This window comes from Papilio polytes, unplaced genomic scaffold, assembly GCF_000836215.1.
Source record: "Papilio polytes unplaced genomic scaffold, Ppol_1.0 DF823868.1, whole genome shotgun sequence".
NCBI lineage: Eukaryota > Metazoa > Arthropoda > Insecta > Lepidoptera > Papilionidae > Papilio > Papilio polytes.
In genome coordinates, this window is record NW_013525336.1 from 1901525 (window position 1) to 1921865 (window position 20341).

A 20341-nucleotide genomic window follows, 5' to 3' on the forward strand; every position below is an offset into this window, starting at 1 on the left:
CGTCGCACACGAACGGCATTTGGTGTACGATCGCAACATCTTCTCGCATATGTTGTACCATATCGAGCAGAGTGTCCTCCCGCATTCGAATTCCAGCATCGCTTATTAAAATCATGGGATATTTTGCCGCCAAATATGCCGGTTGCATGTTGTTGATTTTGGGATTAACCCCGACGCACATCCCGCCGATGAAAAGCCGCGCTTCAATATGTGGATACTTGTGTAAAAGACTGTTCACCAACATTACGGCAGGATCATGTTCACTCTCCACACAAAATAAGACTTCGTAGGTTGGGTAATCGAGGGTGAAGAATGTTTCCAAGTTAGAAAATAAATTGGGATCCACACCAGTCAAAGGCTTTAGTATTGAAACTCCTGGATATGGTTGTTCTGGAGGCGACCGGTCTACTGTTCTGTGTAATTTCCATTTAGAATACGATAAAGCCATTATGTGAATTAACCACAGACACACCCAAGCTATTATAAAAAATATGGCAAAACCATATACTGTATACACCATGGGGATCATAATTGAAAAGCTTTTATGTCGCTTTGGCTTGCGGGCCACATAATATCGACTGCTTTGAGGAGACCGAACCGTGCGCTATGATCATATCATAACACTTAACTAATGTAGAACAAGATAGCCGAAGTAAAATAACTGAATGTAATGATTCACTGGATATTATCGCGTCATTTTTATCACCAGAACACTTTGCGATCGCTTTTATCACGAATTCACGATTGTATTTTACGACAAACTGTTCATTTCATACAGCACAACACAAGGACAACCAATCCTCGACAATTTGCCGTCAATCCAACGAATGTCAATGTTGACATGTTGTAAATTAAAAATGTTACCAAAATCCCTACAAACAAACCAAGCATTTGGTATTATTTTAGTTCTTGCAAACGTTCGTTTGTTACATTGTTAGTTATGTTACAAAAATTTAAGGTTACTAAAGTTTACAGCGGATTATGAGAATTTTGAAGTTTATAGAAATTATTGTGACAAGAATAAACTTTCAAATTGTTGTTTAGATTACTAAAAAAACACTTATTAGGAATCTTTTAAATTTTATAGATCAAAGTCTTTCTTAAAATACGCCTAAGTCGTTGTCCCTAAACTATGTTTTTATTAATAAAATACATTCTTCCATAGCATCCTACTAAAATAAGTAAAGTGTTTACTTATGGCAATAATAGCATAGCACACTCTATATTCTATTTTTCATTATCTTTGGTTCTTTTATGATCTGTATTTTTATTATCTATCTCGCGTCAGCGATGTTCCCGCTTTTAACAAAAAATTTAAATTCAATATTGTGGTTTTTCAATTTTTCTAATTCAAAATGGAAGTGATTGAGGATTTTAAAACAGTAACTAATTTAAACGAGTATATGCAAAAATCTCAGTATTTTGTCTCTAATTTTGCAAGTTCTAAAATAGAATTGAACATGACAACAATACAAGCATTAAACAAAATAAAATCATTTGAAATTGAGGTAAAACTTAAATAATGTGCATGATGCAAATACCTTTTGCAATTAAAACTAAAAACTGCTTTCCTTGCGTGTTTTAGTATTTCAATAAATATGATGAGAACGGTGCTGCAACTAAAATCTTTCATCTTTTGTTGCTAAATCCGCCATCAAAAGCATGGGATTTACTAGGAAAAGAGTTAATTTTAGTTCTACAGTACTGGTTAAATGCTCTGCGCAAGCATCTGATTATGCATAGTAACAACTGGTGGCCTTTTTTGAAATCGATACTGAAGTTTGTACAGGTATTTATTATAATTTTTTTTACATAACAACAACATAGTTGAATGTGAAATGATAACTACACTTTTTGATACCATAGATAAGTATCAATTCGATCTTTTCGCGCCATAGGCATAAAAAGTAAGACAATTTTTAGGTGGGTCCCATCTTACCGACTCTTTACTATTGATTGCAACTTTACCCCGTAGGATCAGTTCTAATAGTCTTATATAGTCAACATTTTTCACATTACAATATTTAAATATGTTGCAGGAATTAGGACTAAAAGAGAATAATCTTAATGATGTAATTATAATGAAGACCGCGGAGTGTCTACTAGAACTGGCTACCCATACAAAACCCGATATCAACCAGCGATATAAGATCCTTTCAGCTTTGAATGCGTGTAACGTCGCTTGCAGCAGGGAAATACGTATCGCGTTAAGGCAACAACTTGAAATCTATTTGTAAGTTTGTTTATAATAGTTGGTTAGGGCCATAGCTAGGGGAAGGGAATTTGGCCTTCTTTTAAAAATATTTAAAGGTAAAATAACTTATTATTAAATTATTTGTTCATAGTTTGAGAGAAAAAAAATATAGCCATGGGTATCTAAACTTTTCCGAACATATCAGTTTATTACATGTGAAGGGGAATCACCTTTTTTAACCTGACCTTGGCCCGTACTTCAAGGGCAAATATTTGTACCACCTTACCTTTAACATTACTGATCTACCACAAATCCGACTCTATGTACAGCCTTGTTCCTTTGTTTTACTTCTAGCTATCTTACTTTGTAAATCGTACCTTACTTCTTATCTTACTTCTTACTAATATTATAAATGCGAAAGTTTAGATGGATGGATGTTCGTTGGAGTTAGCCAAAACGGCTTAACGGATCTGGATGAAATTTAGCACAGATTTAGAGGATAGTGTGGAAGAACACATAGGCTTGCTTTTGTTTTTTTTTTATAATTTTGCGGACGGATCCGCCTGCGAAAGCTACTAATAACCTTTTTCTATTGTCCAATGGATACTCATATACAGGTTTTTATTTATTTTTGACCGACTTCCCAAAAGAAGGAGGTACTCAATTCGTCTGTATGTTTTTTTTTAAAGTATAAAACTTGCAAGTTTATTATCATCGTGTGGTGATGCCGCTGTCCAGTACAGCATAATGGAAACATTACTCCGCTGGTTGTTACCAAGATATGTGCAGGAAGTGAGAAAAGATGCGGCAATAAAATGGTTCCCCAACCACTTATATGATAAAGAGACTGTGACTTTATTTGTTGAGAGGCCTTGGAAGGATTTTTTTCAGGTATTAAGGGATTCAAAATTTATTACGATTCGAGTTTAGCCACGCGTTCTTGTTCTAATCAACATGTCTGTAGATTTTGTTTTGCGTAGCGTCTTGTACGTTTCGAGATATTATAAAGTTTGAATAGGACTATACTTGTTCGAAACATTAAATTTATTTTTCTGCAACGATATTGTCTTCATATATGTAATAAAGATTTTATAAAGAGATTATTGTATTTATGGTTTAATTTTGAATATTTCTGTTGAACAATTTTTCTTTGGTTAAAAATTTTTTGACTGGTTTCATTTACTTTAGGATACAAGGGACTTTCTGAACGCGCACAACTCTCGCAACGATCTGGTAACTTCGGTTGTTTGCAAGAAATTAAAAATCGGACATATTGCTGTCATTACGGTGAGTTATTTCAAGTTTTTACATACATTTTATTAGTTTCTTAAATAAGAATTGAAATCTAAGAAAAAAAAAACATCAACGAATTTATATTTTTCTTTTGGGATGTCGGTTAAAAAAAAGTTCTGTAAAGAAATTAAAAAATCTGAAATACGATTTATTTCACACACTTGTTCAGTACAGTTTTGCAGCGCACAATAGGACTGTCAGTCAACTGGCGCAGTGTGAACGCTAACTGGCGCCAGTGCCTCCATACAATCTATGTCTGTCGCAACTGTCCTGGCCAAGTATGGACCGGGCATTATAGTTGGGTTTTGTGTAAGGAAACTAAGGAAAAGGATCCGAAGTATTGAATTACGCATACACGTGGCTTTGATCTAGAGAAGGCAGTTACCAAATATATAGTTCTATTTGTACATTTATATTTATTTTGATTTTTTGGAGTCTTAGACTGCCCCCTTTACCCTAACCCTTTTGCTACCCCCTAACTGTTCCCTAACCTCCCAATATCTCCATGTATCTTGGTGACGAAGTTGCAAAGATTTTAAGGCAGTGCTATCAACAAACAAAATAAATCAATAAAAAAGCGTTGATTACTAGAATCTTTATACCGCTTTTAGGGTTCAGAGAAATTCAACAATTGGCTAGATTTGAATACGAGCACTGAATGCCTGTCGTTGATGTTAGAGCCGCGTGTGCTGCGCGCGCTGCGCTGCGAACCGCAGCAAGACGCGTGCGAAGCACTAGTTATTTACCAACTTAATACTGATGTTATTAAGTTACGAAAGTAAGAGAACTTTAATAAACTACATCTATCTTTATCTTTATCTATACTAATATAATAAAACTATTTTGAGACGTATGACGTCAGCAATCACAGCATAATTTTAAATAATACAGATTTTTATAAAAAGCCTTACGCTTAAGACACGCTATATATATGTTTTCACGCTTTTTCATTTAGGGGGTGAATAAATTGGAATAAATGTAATGCGAGAAAGGGACAAAGTACAAGCCAAATAGCAGCAAAGATTGCCATGGTGACGGTAATTGTTAGCCAATAGCAAAGACTGTCATTTGTGCATTTGAATTTTGACATTTGCAATTTTAACTATTAGTTATATAAGTAAATAATAAATAAAGTTTTTTTACAATTTCATACAGTTAAAAGCACACGGGATCAGGTTTGTATAAGTAAGATTTTACAATTCTCTAAGAGAAAAGGGCTTATATAAATATGTAATAATTACAGACTAGGTGATGAAATATCTATTTTCGTAAAAACATTAAACCCGGCACATTTGATACCGTCTGCAGTCAGCCTAAATAATGAAAACTGCAACGAAATAAATATTATAATTAGTTCTAAATGCGACATAGGCAAAGTTGATTCAGCATTACGAAGGATTTTTGCTGATAAATATCAGGTATACTTCATTTATGTATTTACTAGCTTTCGTCCGTGACTGTTCTCGCGGAATTAAAAAAAAATAGTTAATAGTCTGTGTTATTCCAGATTATATTCTACATCTGTGATAATTTGTTAAGATCCTTTCAGCTGTTTAGGCTACAAAATCTAATAAACGTCCATACATACTTCCGAATTTATTATATTAATAGTCGAATTTAATATTTTTTTAAAAATTGTATACAGATGTCAAATGTCACAGTCGTTTATTGTCTATGGATTTATTTTTGTGTTTAAATTGATGTTAAAAAATGTCTATTCTTAATAAGTCTGTGATTACAACTTTAAAAACAAAATCCAAACAATTTTTTTTGTCTAAATATAGGTACTTTTTGACATTGAAAATGGAATTTCCGTATCCCCGCAAAAGGAAATTATTCGTCAAGATATATCTGTAAGTGCTTATAAAAACAATTAACAATATTGCATTTAAAATTATTATGAATTTTTGGTAATAAATGAATTTTTGTAAAAAAAAACAAAGTAGGTACTTTTTTATAATAAGTTATTTAAAAACAAAATTAATTTCTAATGTCAATTTGTCGTAATGTAATATTTGAGGGTAGTTAAAAATATGATAATGCTTCTGTGATTGTGTTTAGGAGGAAGATACGACATTCTCAATTCCACAAGAACGTAATAAAACAAAAACAGGTAAAGTATATCTATTTATATACAACTATATTATATAAAGTTATGAATGTACAATAATCTTTTTGTTCAAATATTATATATATATAATCTTTTATTTCGAAATACAGTTGGATTTAAATAAAAATATTGCTTGAAAAAATACTTGATTAGTACCAAAAAGCATGAAATAATAAGTGAAGAAAGTTGGCACGTGGTTTCAAAGAGTATTCTTGTTATTAACGTGCCAAGTCGAATACTAAAAACTATAGTTTAAAAATTAATATTTTCACAGTAATTTCATACTTTTTATTCCTTAGTAATTCATATCTGAAATATTCGAGGAATAGGATTTTGTAGGCGTATTAAAGATTAGTACAGGGCTGACAAAATAAGGCCCGCAAACCTCTTGAAATACTTTTTAACAATATGTCAACTTTCATAATATGCTTTCTTGAATAAGTTGATTTTTTTTAAGTAAAACAATCTTTAATATTATCATAAAGTTTTTTAGCCTTTTATTATCTGTCAGATATATAAAATGGAATTAGGCATAGTATTTTTTTTTATTCGCATATTATTATGTACTTTTTTTATAGGATACGTTGTTAAGTCAAAGGCTATTGGTTCATCATCATTGACGTCATCGACATCGACCACGTCATTGGCACAGGTAAATAATAATGGGTACTAATTTGTGAAAAAATCATAAAAATGTAAACACTAAACGGTTCCAACTTCTTGTATACGAGATTTTCGGCGAAAATAGGCACCAAATCATATCATACTTCATACTAATATTATAAATACGAAAGTTCAGATAGATGGATGTTTGTTAGAGTTTGTAGCCTAAACGGCTGAACGGATCTCAATGAAATTTGGCATTTAGAGGATAGTCTGGAAGAACACATAGCCTACTTACTTTTTTTATACTTCCACGCGGACGGAGTCGCGGGCGAAAGCTAGTATTGAATAATTAATTAAAACAGATATACTAAAAACTGATGACATAAAAAATAGATATATTAAAGAATATACCGGAAGTTTTCGATGAGGATCATGTTTTTATTTTTTTTAAGAGAATGAGATATAGCTAGTTAACATATATTTTAAAAATAGTTAAGTATACAACTAGAAAGTAACTCATGTCCGTAACTAATATGTAGATTTATTTTCAATAGTTTTTTTTTACAACTGATAAAATATTTATTAATTACAGCTTCACGAGAAATTAAAGGAATTGCCGTTTTATGATATACAACGTAATCGTACGAAGATTTGTCCCGCTTTGTCAACAATCACTGAATTGTCAGAAGACAGTTGTGTCAGCAATAGCACGTTTAGATTTAAATCTTTTGGTGTATGTCAGAAGAATACTTTTCTTCAAGCGAAAAAAACTGAAACCAAAGTAAATGAGAACAAAAAAACGAAATCACCAGCTATAACTGACGAAGAAAATAGTGTTAGCTGTCTATTCGTAGCTACAATCGGTTCTGCAGACGAATCCGTGATAAATGATACTCTAGAAAGATTACCTAGAAATAGAAATCCAGAAAATATCATAGAAGATTTAATACAAGAAGCTTTGAATGCCAAAAATGTTGGCGCTGACGAAAATAATGCTAATTTACAGGATAATGTACCAGATAAACCTGTTTTAAAAGAAATTACCAATGAAATATCAAATAAAAGAAAATCTTGCACAGTAATAAGTAATTCGACATCAGAAGAAATCGAAGGCACTCAGTTTAGTACAATTTACCATAAAAGAAATATTAAAGAGAAATTCGTAATGAATGAAACTGAAATATATCCCGTTAAAGTTTCTAATGATAAGGTAGAAGAATTCTTTTCACAACATTTCTCTAATAATCCTGTTGTTGAGGAAATAAATCCTTCGTTAGCGAAGAAACATAACGAGACGGAATCAGAGTCGAGTGAAGAAAACCCACAAAATCCTCGCACAGAGAGTGTTAATATGATTGAATCTGATATAGACTTGAACGTTGAAAATTGCTTGAAATATATTATAGATACAATATGTACTGAGTTTGAAAAATGTGATAATTTACATGATACATCAAATGTAATTAAAGACTCTATTCAAGAGAATTTAGAGGAACATAATGAAAATACTAAAGATGGAGATTTCAAAAGTCCTGCAGTTAAGGTTGCTAAAACAATTAAAAATATAACATTAAAATTTAAAAATACCAAAAAGGTTAATGCAAAGAAAAATCAAAGAAAGACGAAAGTAAAAAATGAAACTTCCCCAATAGCACAGAAAGTAGAAACTGCAAAGGATACGAATTTCAGTCCTGTTTCCGTTTCGAATACGAACTTAGAAGAAAATAATAAAAAAACTAAACGTACTTTACGAAATAAACGTAAATTGTACTCACCCAAAGACGAAGTATTTGATGATAAAAGTGATCAGAATGATGACATACGTAATATTACTACTAGCTTAAAGACATATAAAACAAGAGCATTATCTTCTTACAAGGAAATAGAAAAAGAACGCAATGAATACAGAAAGAAATTAAGAACTAAACAACCAAAGGAAATACGAGAAGTTTTTCTGTCTCCAAAAACTCAAAAGATGAATGTCATATTTGACACGCTTAAAAGCAATATTGAAACCAATCAAAATATAACACTAGTCAACAAAAGTAATACATCAAATAATGCTAATGTTTACAATTTCTCGAGCGACAGTGAAGATGATAATTTTAAAACCACTAAAATGAAGAAATTGTCTCCTAAAAGAAGTGCCCTAGAAAAGAAATCTAATCAGAATAATAAGAAAAAGACATATTCAAGAAAAAATGCTAAACCAAAACTAACTATTAAGAAGGAAATACCACTCATAGATGAAAGAATGAGAGAAGCACTTCAGGAAGTACTGGATACGTCTTTCGAATTTAGAAGATCACCAAGAAATATCACTAAGGAACCCGAACCAAACATAAATACAGAACATGAAATGGATGTTATAGAAGAAGGTAAATCTAAATACAAAACAAGTAACAGAAAGGCTAATATTAAATTAGACAAAAATAAAAATTCTCCCTTGAAAAATAAAAGGACAAATATTAATAAAATTACCAATTACATAAAAAGTAAAGAAAAGTTGGATACAACGTTAAGTCCTTTACCAGGATTAACAGTGGAAACAATCCCTAATAAGAATGTAGCTAATGTATCCGCTTCACCCAAGAGATTGGAAAAAATTAAAGAAATGTATGTTGACAGTCCTGGAAGATTCGAAAATACGAATACAACGCATAATTTATTGAAGGATTTGGATCAAACGAGCGATTGTGGCTTCCAAGTGATGGAACATTTTGCTGAAATTCATCATAATTCTCAAGATTCACAATCTTCGAGAATATTACGTTCTCGGAATAAACAATCGCCCACTAAGAAGATTACCGTCGTAAAGAAATCTATTAAGAAGAACAATAAGAAGAATAAACGAAGAGATGAGATCGATCCAACAAGATATGTTATAGATATTTCAGCGGATTCTAACTCTGAAAAATCTATTAACACAGTTGGGATATGCCCTATAACCGCACATGGAGACTTCGAACTGTGCTGTAACGATTTACCACCAGATCGGGACATTTTAAATAAAACTATCGAACCGAGAAATCTCGGATTGGAAGATGAAAACGAATCCATAAAAGATCTTTATTTGCAACTACAAAACGAAGTAATCGATGATCAGATGAATTCATCTAGAAAAAGCTATCGAAATACTACCGAAAGCGTTAATAAGAAATCTCCCTCAAAGATTATGAAAACAATTTCTGATGATTATATTAGATATCTACCATCACCTCGTGATTCAGAAAGTAGCTCTAATCATACTGTCGATGAATTATTGGGCAAACGTACTACTGTCTCCAATAAATCTGATAAAAAATCAACTAGGATATCTAACAATTTGAATAAAAACACATCTCGCAAATCACAAATATCTCCAATAAGATTATTTCACGAAGAACCAACGAAACGTAAATCACAAAGCAATTCTATAGAATCGGATGATGTTAAAAAAATAAGAAATTTATTTTACAAATCAAAATCGAATAAAGATACAAAATCAACAGCAAATAAAACATCACAAAACTCTGATAGTTCAAAGCGAGAATCTTCGAGAGATTCAATAAATAGAATTGTTAAGAGAAAACCTTCTGAATTAGTCGAAACTAATAAAAAAAGAAAAATAGAATCCGTTCAGTCTAATAGTCCAGTGCAAAGTTCAACAAATATTTCGTATTCTAATATCAATAATTGGATAGAAAGCTTGCCCAGCACTAGCACAGGTAAATATTTTTATTAGTTAGTAATACTAGTTAAATAATACGTAAATTTTACCAAATAGGGATAAAAATGTTTAAAAAAAAGAGATGTTTTGAACACCATGTATGTTTTGCCTCAGTTACTCCATTTATGTCTTTATTTTTATAACTTTTGTTAGAAAAAATTTTCTAAATAAATAGAGTACTTACTTGTACCACAGTTGAGGTTTTTTGTTGTAATTCCTGTGAAAACTTCCCCAGCTGGAATAAAGCACACCCACGATGACAATGTTCGATGTATTTTAGAGAAGTTGGACACAACGCTCGCAGAAATACATCACAACACTGATAGAAGGTAATATTGTATGTTTGTAACATTTGAAGGGCTGGTTACAGGTGTGGGGTGCTAAAAGGTGGGAGTAGTAAATTATTTATTAGTGGTAATATTTGTGAATGTGTTAAAATAGAGGTGTAGTAAAAGTTGAGTGTGTGTAAAAGGTTACTGTTTGTAAAATTTGTGTGTTTGTAAAAGTTGAGTGTTTGCAAAAAGTGTTGGTTTATAGAAGTTGAGAGTTTGTAAAAGTTGAGTGTTTGCAGAAAGTGATGATTTGTAAAAGTTGAGTGTTGTTACAGGTGATGGTTTAAAGGTGAGAGATTATAAAAGGTGATGGTCAGAAAAGGTATTGGAAAGTTGAGGGTTTGTAAAAGATATAAGAGTGTATCGATGTTTGCGAAACTGATTCCACAAGTTACGTTTAAACGTTTTTTAATTTCGTTTTAGATTCATAAACACATTTTTGGAGACTCAGAAGCGATTCAGCGAGCTAAAGCGGATACACCACGAGGTGTACGAGGAGGTGCTGAACGATCTCAATCATAAGTTCAAAAGGTACAGTCAGAGAAATAAATTCCCTGTTTATAGAAAATGATATTAAATTTTAATATCATTTTCTATCAACATTTCATGGAAATGGGAAGACTTAATAGATGAATGAGTCTTTCAATGTTTTTTTGATGGATTTTGATGAATTTAAAAAAATTGTTTTTTTTTTATTTTTTACAATTTCTCAATTAATGACTAACAGGTTGCAAGAAATGTCAGATGAAATATTCGAAGATATGAAAAGTAAAATGAGAGATGTGATCACAGAAGATAGGAAACAGAAGATAGCGATGGTTCAAATTCTTAAAGAAGATGTTCAGGCTGTTGTCGATTTTAACGCGAAGAAGAACAAGTGAGACGATGATGTTCACATTGTCTAAACTTGTATTAAAACGTAGAAACATAGGCGTCGCCAAGCGCTATTTCTAACGTTAATTTTTAAGCAAATGTTAAAAAGTTGATACAAATAGATTTTTTTCTTTATTTCTAATTATTTACTTGTGTGAACTTGATTCTTATTTATATTTCTCAATTACAAATGCAATTTTTTCACTATTAATAATTGAATATTTAAGTCTAGGATGTTGAAAAAAATCAAATCTACTTAACTTTTAGCAAATATTTGTTTAGTGAATCTTTTATGTTATATTAATAATAGATATAGCTGGCATGCCAGTTACTGGTATGTGACAGTTACTTGCATGTGTAATTACATCCTGTTATATTTTTATAAAAAAAAAACAATCATAACAAGTTTAACTGGAGTCTAAATTCACAATTCGTTATGTTTTGTTTGATTTGACTTTATTATAACGTTGTTTTCAAAATATAATTTTTTTGTTAAGTTTAATAAGTTTAAGGAAAATAAATATCTTATAAATATTGGGCCTTTTGTTTTTTTCATCTTCCCTACCTTATCCTATTGGCGTAGGGTTTTCATCCTACAAATAACTCTATCATACGTCATCTTATCACTCCCTTGATCATGTCTCCTTTCACGCAATACATTCATCTCTTTCTACGTCTACCTATACCGGTGTACCTCAACATTTCATTATTATAAAATAGAAAAATAGCATTACTTAAAATTATCATTTTTTTTAACGAGCTTAGTTGAAATTTTTTTTTTTATCTTATTATTATTTAATACTTCTAACATTATAAAATTATTTTAAAAACAAAAATTTAAATGCTCTTCTTGAAAAAATGTACATGTTGAATACTGCCATTATTCCATTTTAGCTACGAAATGCGAAAGTTTAGGTGGATGAATGGATGGACCTGTCAGTTTGTAGCGTAATCTGTTGAATGGATTTCGATCTTTAGCATAGGTATGGTGCAAAGTGCAAGGCTACTTACTTTTTTTTTTAAATCCTCGCGGTTAGACTAGCGGACAAAAGCTAGTTTTTATCATAAAAATGTAAAAATAAAACACTATGTATAATTTTCAATATTTATTAACTTCACCACACTTATGACACATACTGTATGTTATCTATTTTACATTCTCATGGAAAGAGCGGGCGAGTTACAATGAATATAGCAAATACAAAGTACTTATTTAAGTGTAAAACGTATTTACATAGCTTACAATAAGAAATCGCACTTGACCTCTAAGTTGTCATGAACGTAACTTAATTTTCAATGTTTGACTAACATTAAAAAACCTTTCAAAATTACCGATTCATGATTTATTTCAAAATTGAATACGGATTTTTTCAAGATTACTGAAGCAGTCTATTAGTGCAGATTAAATTAAATCTATAATAAGAGACTGCCTGAGTTAATAACGACTCAAAGCATACTATAATTGTTTATTGAAATTTGAACCTTATCATTATTACGAATTGATTCAAAATATCTTAACTCAAATTGTTCGGTACATTAAAGCAAAATTCGGATTTTCTCAACTACATCTATATAAAAAATAATAAAAAACCGCACAGAACCACACTAGAGCATCACAACCAGCTATTTTGATCACAGGTTGTACCAATGTACTTTTAAATCTACCCAAAACCCCTCCAAAGTATCACACTGTGCCCAAACAACCAAGGTGTCTGACCAGGAATAAAAAAACACATTGCAGACATTTAAAAAATATAGAGAAGGCAGTGAACAATTTTTTTTTAACCGGAAATTTCTCTGAAAGGTTGTCAAGTTTAGTGCCTTGTGTCCTTGTATTGACTTGTAATAATTTTTTTTAGAAAATTATAGAAGATCCATTTTTGTTATAAAATAAACTAAACATTATTGGTGTCCAAAATGTTTTTTTTTTTATTATTTTAATACAATAAATTACATTAAGATGTGGTTTTGAGGACATACCAATAGATAGCGTTAGTAAGATCATGTGAAAAACGTCTCAAACGAAGTGTCAACTGTCTTCTCTATGTAATCTTTTAATTTCTTTGACATAAATGTCAAGTGTTAAAACACTACATAGTAGAATTCCACTGTTGTATTTCTTGTACCAATTATCGTGATTTTTTATTCCTTGTCAGGCAAAAAAATAATGACATGTGAATAAAAAATAAATTAAAAACAAACCTTAAATTTAATTGTTACAAAATTCATGTCCTGGTCTAAAATTAAAAAAATAAATTCACTCATATTAAAACTAAACATTCAAATACTAAATTTAATGTTTAAGTATGAGTAAGGAGAAATTATAAAAAATTAAAAGTAACTTTTTAAGTAGAAAAATTCGCAAAAACAAAAATAGTTTTTTTTTATTTTATCACTGCTATTGTTATTTTTTTTTTCAAATAATTGGAATGAATTATTATTTAATTTTAGGTATCTTTATAAGTCCTTAAAACGCAGTATTATTAATAATTACGTATATAATTGTTGATAAGAACGACGTAATTATTTTGTATAAAGTACAGTCAGCTGCAAAAGAACAGTAAAAAATACATTTTTTGTGGTATACATATAAAAAAATAATAGAAACATGTCTTCTGATTTTAAAAATGCACGATTTCGTTGCCATTATTAATTACTAGTTGTTGTTCGCGACTTCGTTCGCATGAAGACAAAACATATTAAAAAGCCTATGTTACTTACTGATAATGTAGCTTAGTATTGACTTGGTAGTTTTTGAGTTATTTCAATACATACAAAAATACAAATATGTCCTCTTTATAATATTGGTATAGATCAAAGCATGAATACATATTATATATGACATAATGACATAACATGACAAACGGCATTCTTGCTTTCTTGATGTTGGCAGCAACTTATGGTCTCTTTCCCACATTTGGGTTTTTATCTAAAATATTTACCCTCAAGTTTAATAGCGTAAAAATATATAGCCTAAAGCGTGACGTAAGTGTAGGGCTTTTTATTAAAGAAAGAATTATTCAAATATGGTGTAATTGCTGACATCTTAGGCAACAAAGTGTGTGTTTACGCTTTATTATAATAAGTATAGGTAGAAGTATAGATTTATGCATCTGACTGTACAAATCATATCATTGATCTGAACTAGAGGTAGATATTTACAATACTCTTGAAGCTTTAATTTCCTGCTATTGTATAAAACTCCTGTAAAAATACCAATTTTCACGTTTCTTTCGAAAAACAATGAAAAAAAAACTCAGTTAGAGAACCTGGATACAACAATAATTAAATCTTTTTTTAGTGTGACTTTTTATTTATTATAAATACTAATTTGTTCTTTAAAAATTAAATTTTATATGAACATGATTTATTTAAACAATGTAATAAAGCCTATATACATTTTATGTGCCGCGTTGGAAGAATTAATTGTTTTTTTAAAGTCAAGTAGCTTTACAAATAAACGCGGTATAAAGTTAAACTTAGGAATAAACTTAGTATAAGCAAAATAAGTTTAATTTTTTACTTCGTTTATTTGTAAGGTTGAAGATGTATAGAAAACTGATCGCCGTATTTATTATTTTAATGTTTACTAATGATTCTTATTAGTGTAGATTTAATACTAAATCTCCACTAAGGGTCTGTCATAATTTGTGTCCTTCTTATCGATTTTTTTTTCCGTCTAATAAATGATTGTTTAATGTCTCTGAGTGCGGATTTTATTAACCTTATTATTGTTAATATTAGCTTCCGTTTGTACGTTTTATAATTTTAAGATTTAAACTTTAAACTTATGTTGCATTTACTTTAAAATTACGTACATACAAGATTATTTTAGAAAATATACGATTTTATTAGACCAGTTTGTTGATATTTAAATTTTATATACAAGCGTTAACTATGAAAACTACTATAATACGTAATTAATTTGATCTGTAAGAGAAATGTTATTTGTATAGTGAATCCATTTAATGCTTCATATGGCAACATAGTCTATACAATTGGGTAAAATGGTCAGCTGCTTCAAATCCGCGTCTGTAATTAAATAAACATTATTTTAAACATATATAAGTAATTTCATATTTTTTTTAAAAAATCATTAACTAATATACAAGCTTATTTTTTAAGTACCAAAAAAAAATTGAAACATTAAAAAAATGTACATTAATATCGAAAAATTGCACAAAAAAGATTAATCTTAGTAATATTATAAATGCGAAAGATTAGATGGATATATGTTTGTTAGCGTTTGTAGTTTAAACTGCTGAACGGATTTTGATGAAATTTGGCATAGATGTAGAGGATAGTCTGGATGAACACAGGCTACTTACAATGTTTTTTTATTACACGCGGACGGAGTTACGGGAAAATAGGTAGAACTTCTTTTGGGCGTTATTGATCCTTAATTCGATAGTGTCCACTGTTCGAACCAGAGACCATGTTTAAATCCAGCATTTTTTACTCTGTGACAATCTTACAAGCTAATCTATGGCGACGCTTCCGTTCTCTTTGAATCCGACCTCGAAAGAAAGGGGAGCAAGTGTAAAAAAGCTAGAAATTGTACCATACATTTTGTAACAAAAATACAAAGTTATAGAAAATCAAAAGGGATTTTATTTTGCTTCATTCAACAATGAACACCCACAAAATTAAAACAACTATGAAACTAGCGAAAAGTACGTGTAATTTTGATTTTAGTGTGTTGGTAACATTACTTTTTTTTTGCTAAAAAGGCTCCATCGAATTAAGGATAAATATAGGAAAACGCATCTGTAAATACGATATATATAGCGTCAGGATTTAATTCCAGTGGCTGTGTTTTACATATTTCACTTCTTTAAAAAAAAAATCTTACTAATATTATAATAGAAATGCAAAAGATTAGATGGATGGATGTTTGTAGCCTAAACGGTTGCACAGATTTCGATAAAATTTACTTATAAAGTCTGGAAGAACACAGGCTACTCAATTTTTTAATCCCACGCAGACGAAGTGGCGGGCGAAAGCTACTACTAGGTAGCACTTACATGAGAAGTCAGCGCTTAGTGTGGAACTCATTGATGCAGAGCGCGCAGGACCAGGAGCCCTCGGGCGGCGTGTCGAGCGGCGGCGCCAGGCAGTACATGTGGTAGCCGCGGTCGCAGTCGTCGCAGAACAACAACTGGTCCTGGAAATAAACATATTTAATATAAGTTTTTTTATAACATAAGGTGGCAAACGAGCAAGCAGTTACCTGAATGGCCAAAATGGCGAAGCGACCGCTGCCCATAGACATCCGTAATTGCAGATGCGTTGCCTACCGTTATTCGACAGAGGAGGAGAAGCACATAAAGAGGATATTTCCCTTTCCTATGCATCGCCTCCTCCGTCAAATCCACTTTCCCTTCACATCCTATCCTTATAAGAAAAGGGTGGTAAAGAAAAAGAGATTTAAATTAGGCCTCCGGCACCACACTCATCAGACGAAACACGGAATTGCTTCCACTTCACGGCTGTCTTCTGTGTGGTCGTGGTATTACTGGGGGCGTGCCGGCACTGCAGTGCTAAGACGTTAGAGCGGGCACTACCAATTCATAAGTACAATTTTACTATCTAACTAGCTGTTTCTGTGCTGCTTCATCCGCATGAAATTAGAAATTTTTTATTTTATGGTTTACATTTGTAAAATTCTCAATTGCCAATGTCAAAAAATGCACAAGTGACAACCATGGCAATATTGCTTTCTTGAAGTTGTCAGCTTGGACTTTATGCTCCTTTTCCCAAGGTTTATTTCCAATTTATTTACCCCTTAAGTTTAACAGCGTGAAAACATATAGCATTTTATTAAAGAGGGAATTATTCATAAATACGCTGTCATTTCTGACATCTTACCCCACGAAGTAGTGTGTTTAAGTTTTATTATATTAGTATAGATATAGATATTTCCCATTTATTTAAATGGGGATGAACTTTACAAACGTAAAAAATTGTTGACCACCTCTGGAATGGTACAGGGGTGTAACATGTTATAGTAATATTTTACAAATATTATAAATGCTAATGAATGGTTCTTAAAGTTTGCCGTCTTAATTAATTAAACAAAACAAAACATACACAGTTGTAGTTGTACAGCCCTGATATTATGATTCCAGGGGTACTCAACACTACAAAAAATATAAATAGGAGAGATTTGTATGTATTGAAATAACTCAAAAACTACTGGGCCGATTTTAAAAATTCTTTCACCGTTAGAAAGGTAATTTATCTGTCAGTAAAATGGGCTATATTTTTTTGTTAATTTCACATGAGTGAAGTCGTATTTGATATAATACTAACATCATTATCGCTGGTGCCGCAGACGGAGCAGCACTTGCACTCGATGCATTGCCACCGGTACTTGCGCACCGACACTATCATGTTCACTGTGAACTGCAGGCACGTCGGGTGACCTGCATATGTCATATATTTTAAATGTATCACATTAAAATTTAATTAATATATGATATTCATTGAAAATATAACTATTTAAGTCTTAATTTTACATCCTAATTATAATATAGCAAAAAAACTTGCATTTTTTAATATTTTTTCACTGCTTAAAAAAAAAAACAAAAAATGTCGGGTATTTTTTACCAACATACCAAATTGTTAATTATAAAATTTACCACACTTTAATATGCTTAATTTAAAAAATGGACTGAAGTGTACAATATAAAATGCTAAAAAAAATTAAATTTTCAATGAATACCATAGAAATAATTCACATATTGTATGGCACATCTTACCTTCACGTGAATCCATATTACTCAAATATCTACATCACAAAACTAACAACACCGTAAAGGGATCATGTGCCGAACAATAGTGAAAATAAATAAACATAATTAGAAAAAAAAAACATTCACAAGTTAATTTTTTAACAAAGTATCAATTATACTAGGAAGTGCACCATTTCACTATTCTTCAGCACACTACAATAAAAAAACGCCAAAGTGTTTCAACTTTAATATTTATATAGGAAAAAAAATATTACACCGTGTACAAAACAAGTCATAACCGGCCTTATACTATGCGTACAGTCTGCAAAAACATCAATAACATAATTTTCAAAAATAATTAAAACAAAAACCATTATCATAATAACTTCAGAAATTTTCATGTCTATTTTAATGTTTCGCCGAAATGGCGAACTTCCATGTTTAAAGATATTTTTCCAGACTATACTTGCAAACAAAAACATATCTTTGGATTTTTCTACAATGCACTTCCGTACTATATCTTGATACTTTGGAATATTTGGAACACTAAAACATATAGTATATATAAATTTAACGTCAATATATCTGTCTCTAAACTTCCTAAAACTCTAATATATAAACATTATTAATTTAAGTAAATAATATACACGCCGTAGAGTAATTAAAATATTAATTTTAAAACAACAAAAATATATGGAAATAATGAAATATTCTATAGTTTAACATTTCTTCAAACATATAAGACAATTTGCCATTTCAAAAACTGGGTAAAATATTAACCAACCAGAATCTCTTTAATATGCCATTAAATATATCTATGTATATATTTTAACACCAAAGTATATATTGGTAACTAATACTAGTATATATATTTCGAATTGTCATCATTTAAACATATTTTAAACATAACACAATTAAAACTTAAGCATATGTTAAACTTAAAATAAAAAACTAAAAACAAACAATATATTATAGGAATGATTGAATTTCAATAAAACTTAGTCTTTGTAACTTAAAATTTAGTATCAAAAACAATATTCGATAGACTTTTACAAAAAATCTTTCGCTCCTTTGAAAAAAAAATAGCAACAATTTTTTTTTCGAATTAAAAAACGAAACAAAACTGTCTCATTCCAATTGAAATTATATTTTAATATTTTTTATTAAGTTATTTTTATAAAAAAGTCTATCAAATATATTATTAAAAATCGAGACCTAATTTATCTTTGGGATAGGTTTCTTGTGAAACATCACGGTACACAAAACGTAAAGGCACTTTGCAAGCTCCACTTTAACAATTAATATTGCTTCAAAGAGATATGTGCTTTAGATATTTTCGAAATTACACAGAGTAAATTTTTTTTATAAAAAACATCAAAGAATTTAACAATTATGTAACCGACTGTACATATGACATATGAAAAAACGGAGGAACTTTAACAAATTTAAATCAAAAATTATTGTTACCAAAAAAAACATACCATGAATTTGGCGTATATTGACTAGACTTAAAAAACCTAGGTATTGAAGTACAGTCACCTTCGCTGGTAGTGTTCGAATTACAAAAACCGTTTGGAGTCGAAGAAGTCACATTGTAGATTTCGACTATGGATGGATTTGTGCAAAATCATACCTTTGTTTATAAAAAAACTTAGAAATCAATACGTTTGACCTAAGTGAATTGTCAAGAGTATATTTTTGGGGCAAGCCCAAAGCATTGCCCTTATTAATTTCTTTGGCTATTCGATCCGCTGTTAAAAAAATCTTCTTTATGGCCAAGATATTTGAAGATAGTGATTATGTAATTGAAATACCGCAAGCGAAGGTGACTGTACAAAAACATACACCATCAATACGTTAAACTATTAAAACGGATAAAAACGTTATGTATTAAATTTTATCATATGGAAAATCAACATTTAAAAAAATATATTATCAAAAAAAATGTAACATTTTTGTTCAATTATGAAACTATACAATTAATATTGTAATGCTATAAACCCATTTAGTTGTAATAAAATGTTTTTAAATTTCCCTATGTAAATAAGATATTATTGCTGAAATAGTTACAAAAAAATTATTGCTAGCATTTTATTTTTTATAAATATTGGTAGATTTGATCACCATTCACCAACCTTTTAAAACTTATCAGGAATTAAAAACATGTTAAAAATCGAAGGCACATTCCTATAATAGGGAAGATAAAAAACATAACACAATATTATATTTTTTTGGCAATCAATATAAGCAACAATTTTATTAAATTTTTACTAATGAATTATTAACTTTTTAATAATTATTTAAAATTTAGTCTAAACCTTTTTTTTAAATTTTTTGGCAATCAATAGGATTTTTTAATTTTAAAGTATAAAGAACAATAAAATTTAAATATATGCCACATATTCAAATATAAACAACAGTAAAGATATATTCGTAAAAGAGTGACAAAGTCGATACAATCGCACAAAAAAATACTTATACATATATCTA

At 30.3% G+C, this 20341-nt stretch overlaps 3 protein-coding genes across 3 annotated transcripts in view; 1 reads left to right on the top strand and 2 right to left on the bottom strand.

Annotated features, from left to right (window-relative positions):
* The window catches only part of LOC106103104 (ceramide glucosyltransferase), an 11252-nt gene extending 10439 nt beyond the window's left edge, over positions 1-813 (bottom strand). Inside the window, exon 1 of the mRNA XM_013282769.1 lies at positions 7-813. Within this exon, the coding sequence (XP_013138223.1) occupies positions 7-529 (523 nt within the window). The 5' untranslated portion in view covers positions 530-813. The remainder of the gene's footprint in view (positions 1-6) is intronic.
* Positions 814-1349: 536 nt separating this feature from the next.
* LOC106103187 (uncharacterized protein PFB0765w-like) lies at positions 1350-11185 on the top strand. Its single transcript, XM_013282874.1, has 14 exons — positions 1350-1508; positions 1586-1789; positions 2040-2233; positions 2884-3085; positions 3383-3481; positions 4099-4265; positions 4731-4905; positions 5272-5340; positions 5549-5600; positions 6176-6249; positions 6796-9910; positions 10148-10241; positions 10668-10775; positions 10972-11185. The coding sequence occupies exons 1-14, from the start codon at positions 1356-1358 to the stop codon at positions 11123-11125; spliced, it is 4860 nt and encodes a 1619-aa protein (XP_013138328.1). The 5' UTR covers positions 1350-1355; the 3' UTR covers positions 11126-11185.
* A 3766-nt stretch (positions 11186-14951) lies between these two features.
* Positions 14952-20341, bottom strand: part of LOC106103105 (zinc finger protein ubi-d4-like) — a 17220-nt gene continuing 11830 nt past the window's right edge. Inside the window, exons 9-11 of the mRNA XM_013282770.1 lie at positions 17430-17542; positions 16142-16281; positions 14952-15149 (exon numbers count right to left, since the gene is read on the bottom strand). Of these exons, the coding sequence (XP_013138224.1) occupies positions 16150-16281; positions 17430-17542 (245 nt within the window). The 3' untranslated portion in view covers positions 14952-15149; positions 16142-16149. The remainder of the gene's footprint in view (positions 15150-16141; positions 16282-17429; positions 17543-20341) is intronic.

Excerpts from the sequence above, each read along its gene's own strand:
- LOC106103187 (XM_013282874.1), top strand. The coding sequence starts at position 1,356 with ATGGAAGTGATTGAGGATTTTAAAACAGTAACTAATTTAAACGAGTAT. Across the intron at positions 5,341-5,548 it reads TTATTCGTCAAGATATATCT|GAGGAAGATACGACATTCTC; the intron begins GTAAGTGCTTAT and ends GATTGTGTTTAG. Across the intron at positions 5,601-6,175 it reads ACGTAATAAAACAAAAACAG|GATACGTTGTTAAGTCAAAG; the intron begins GTAAAGTATATC and ends CTTTTTTTATAG.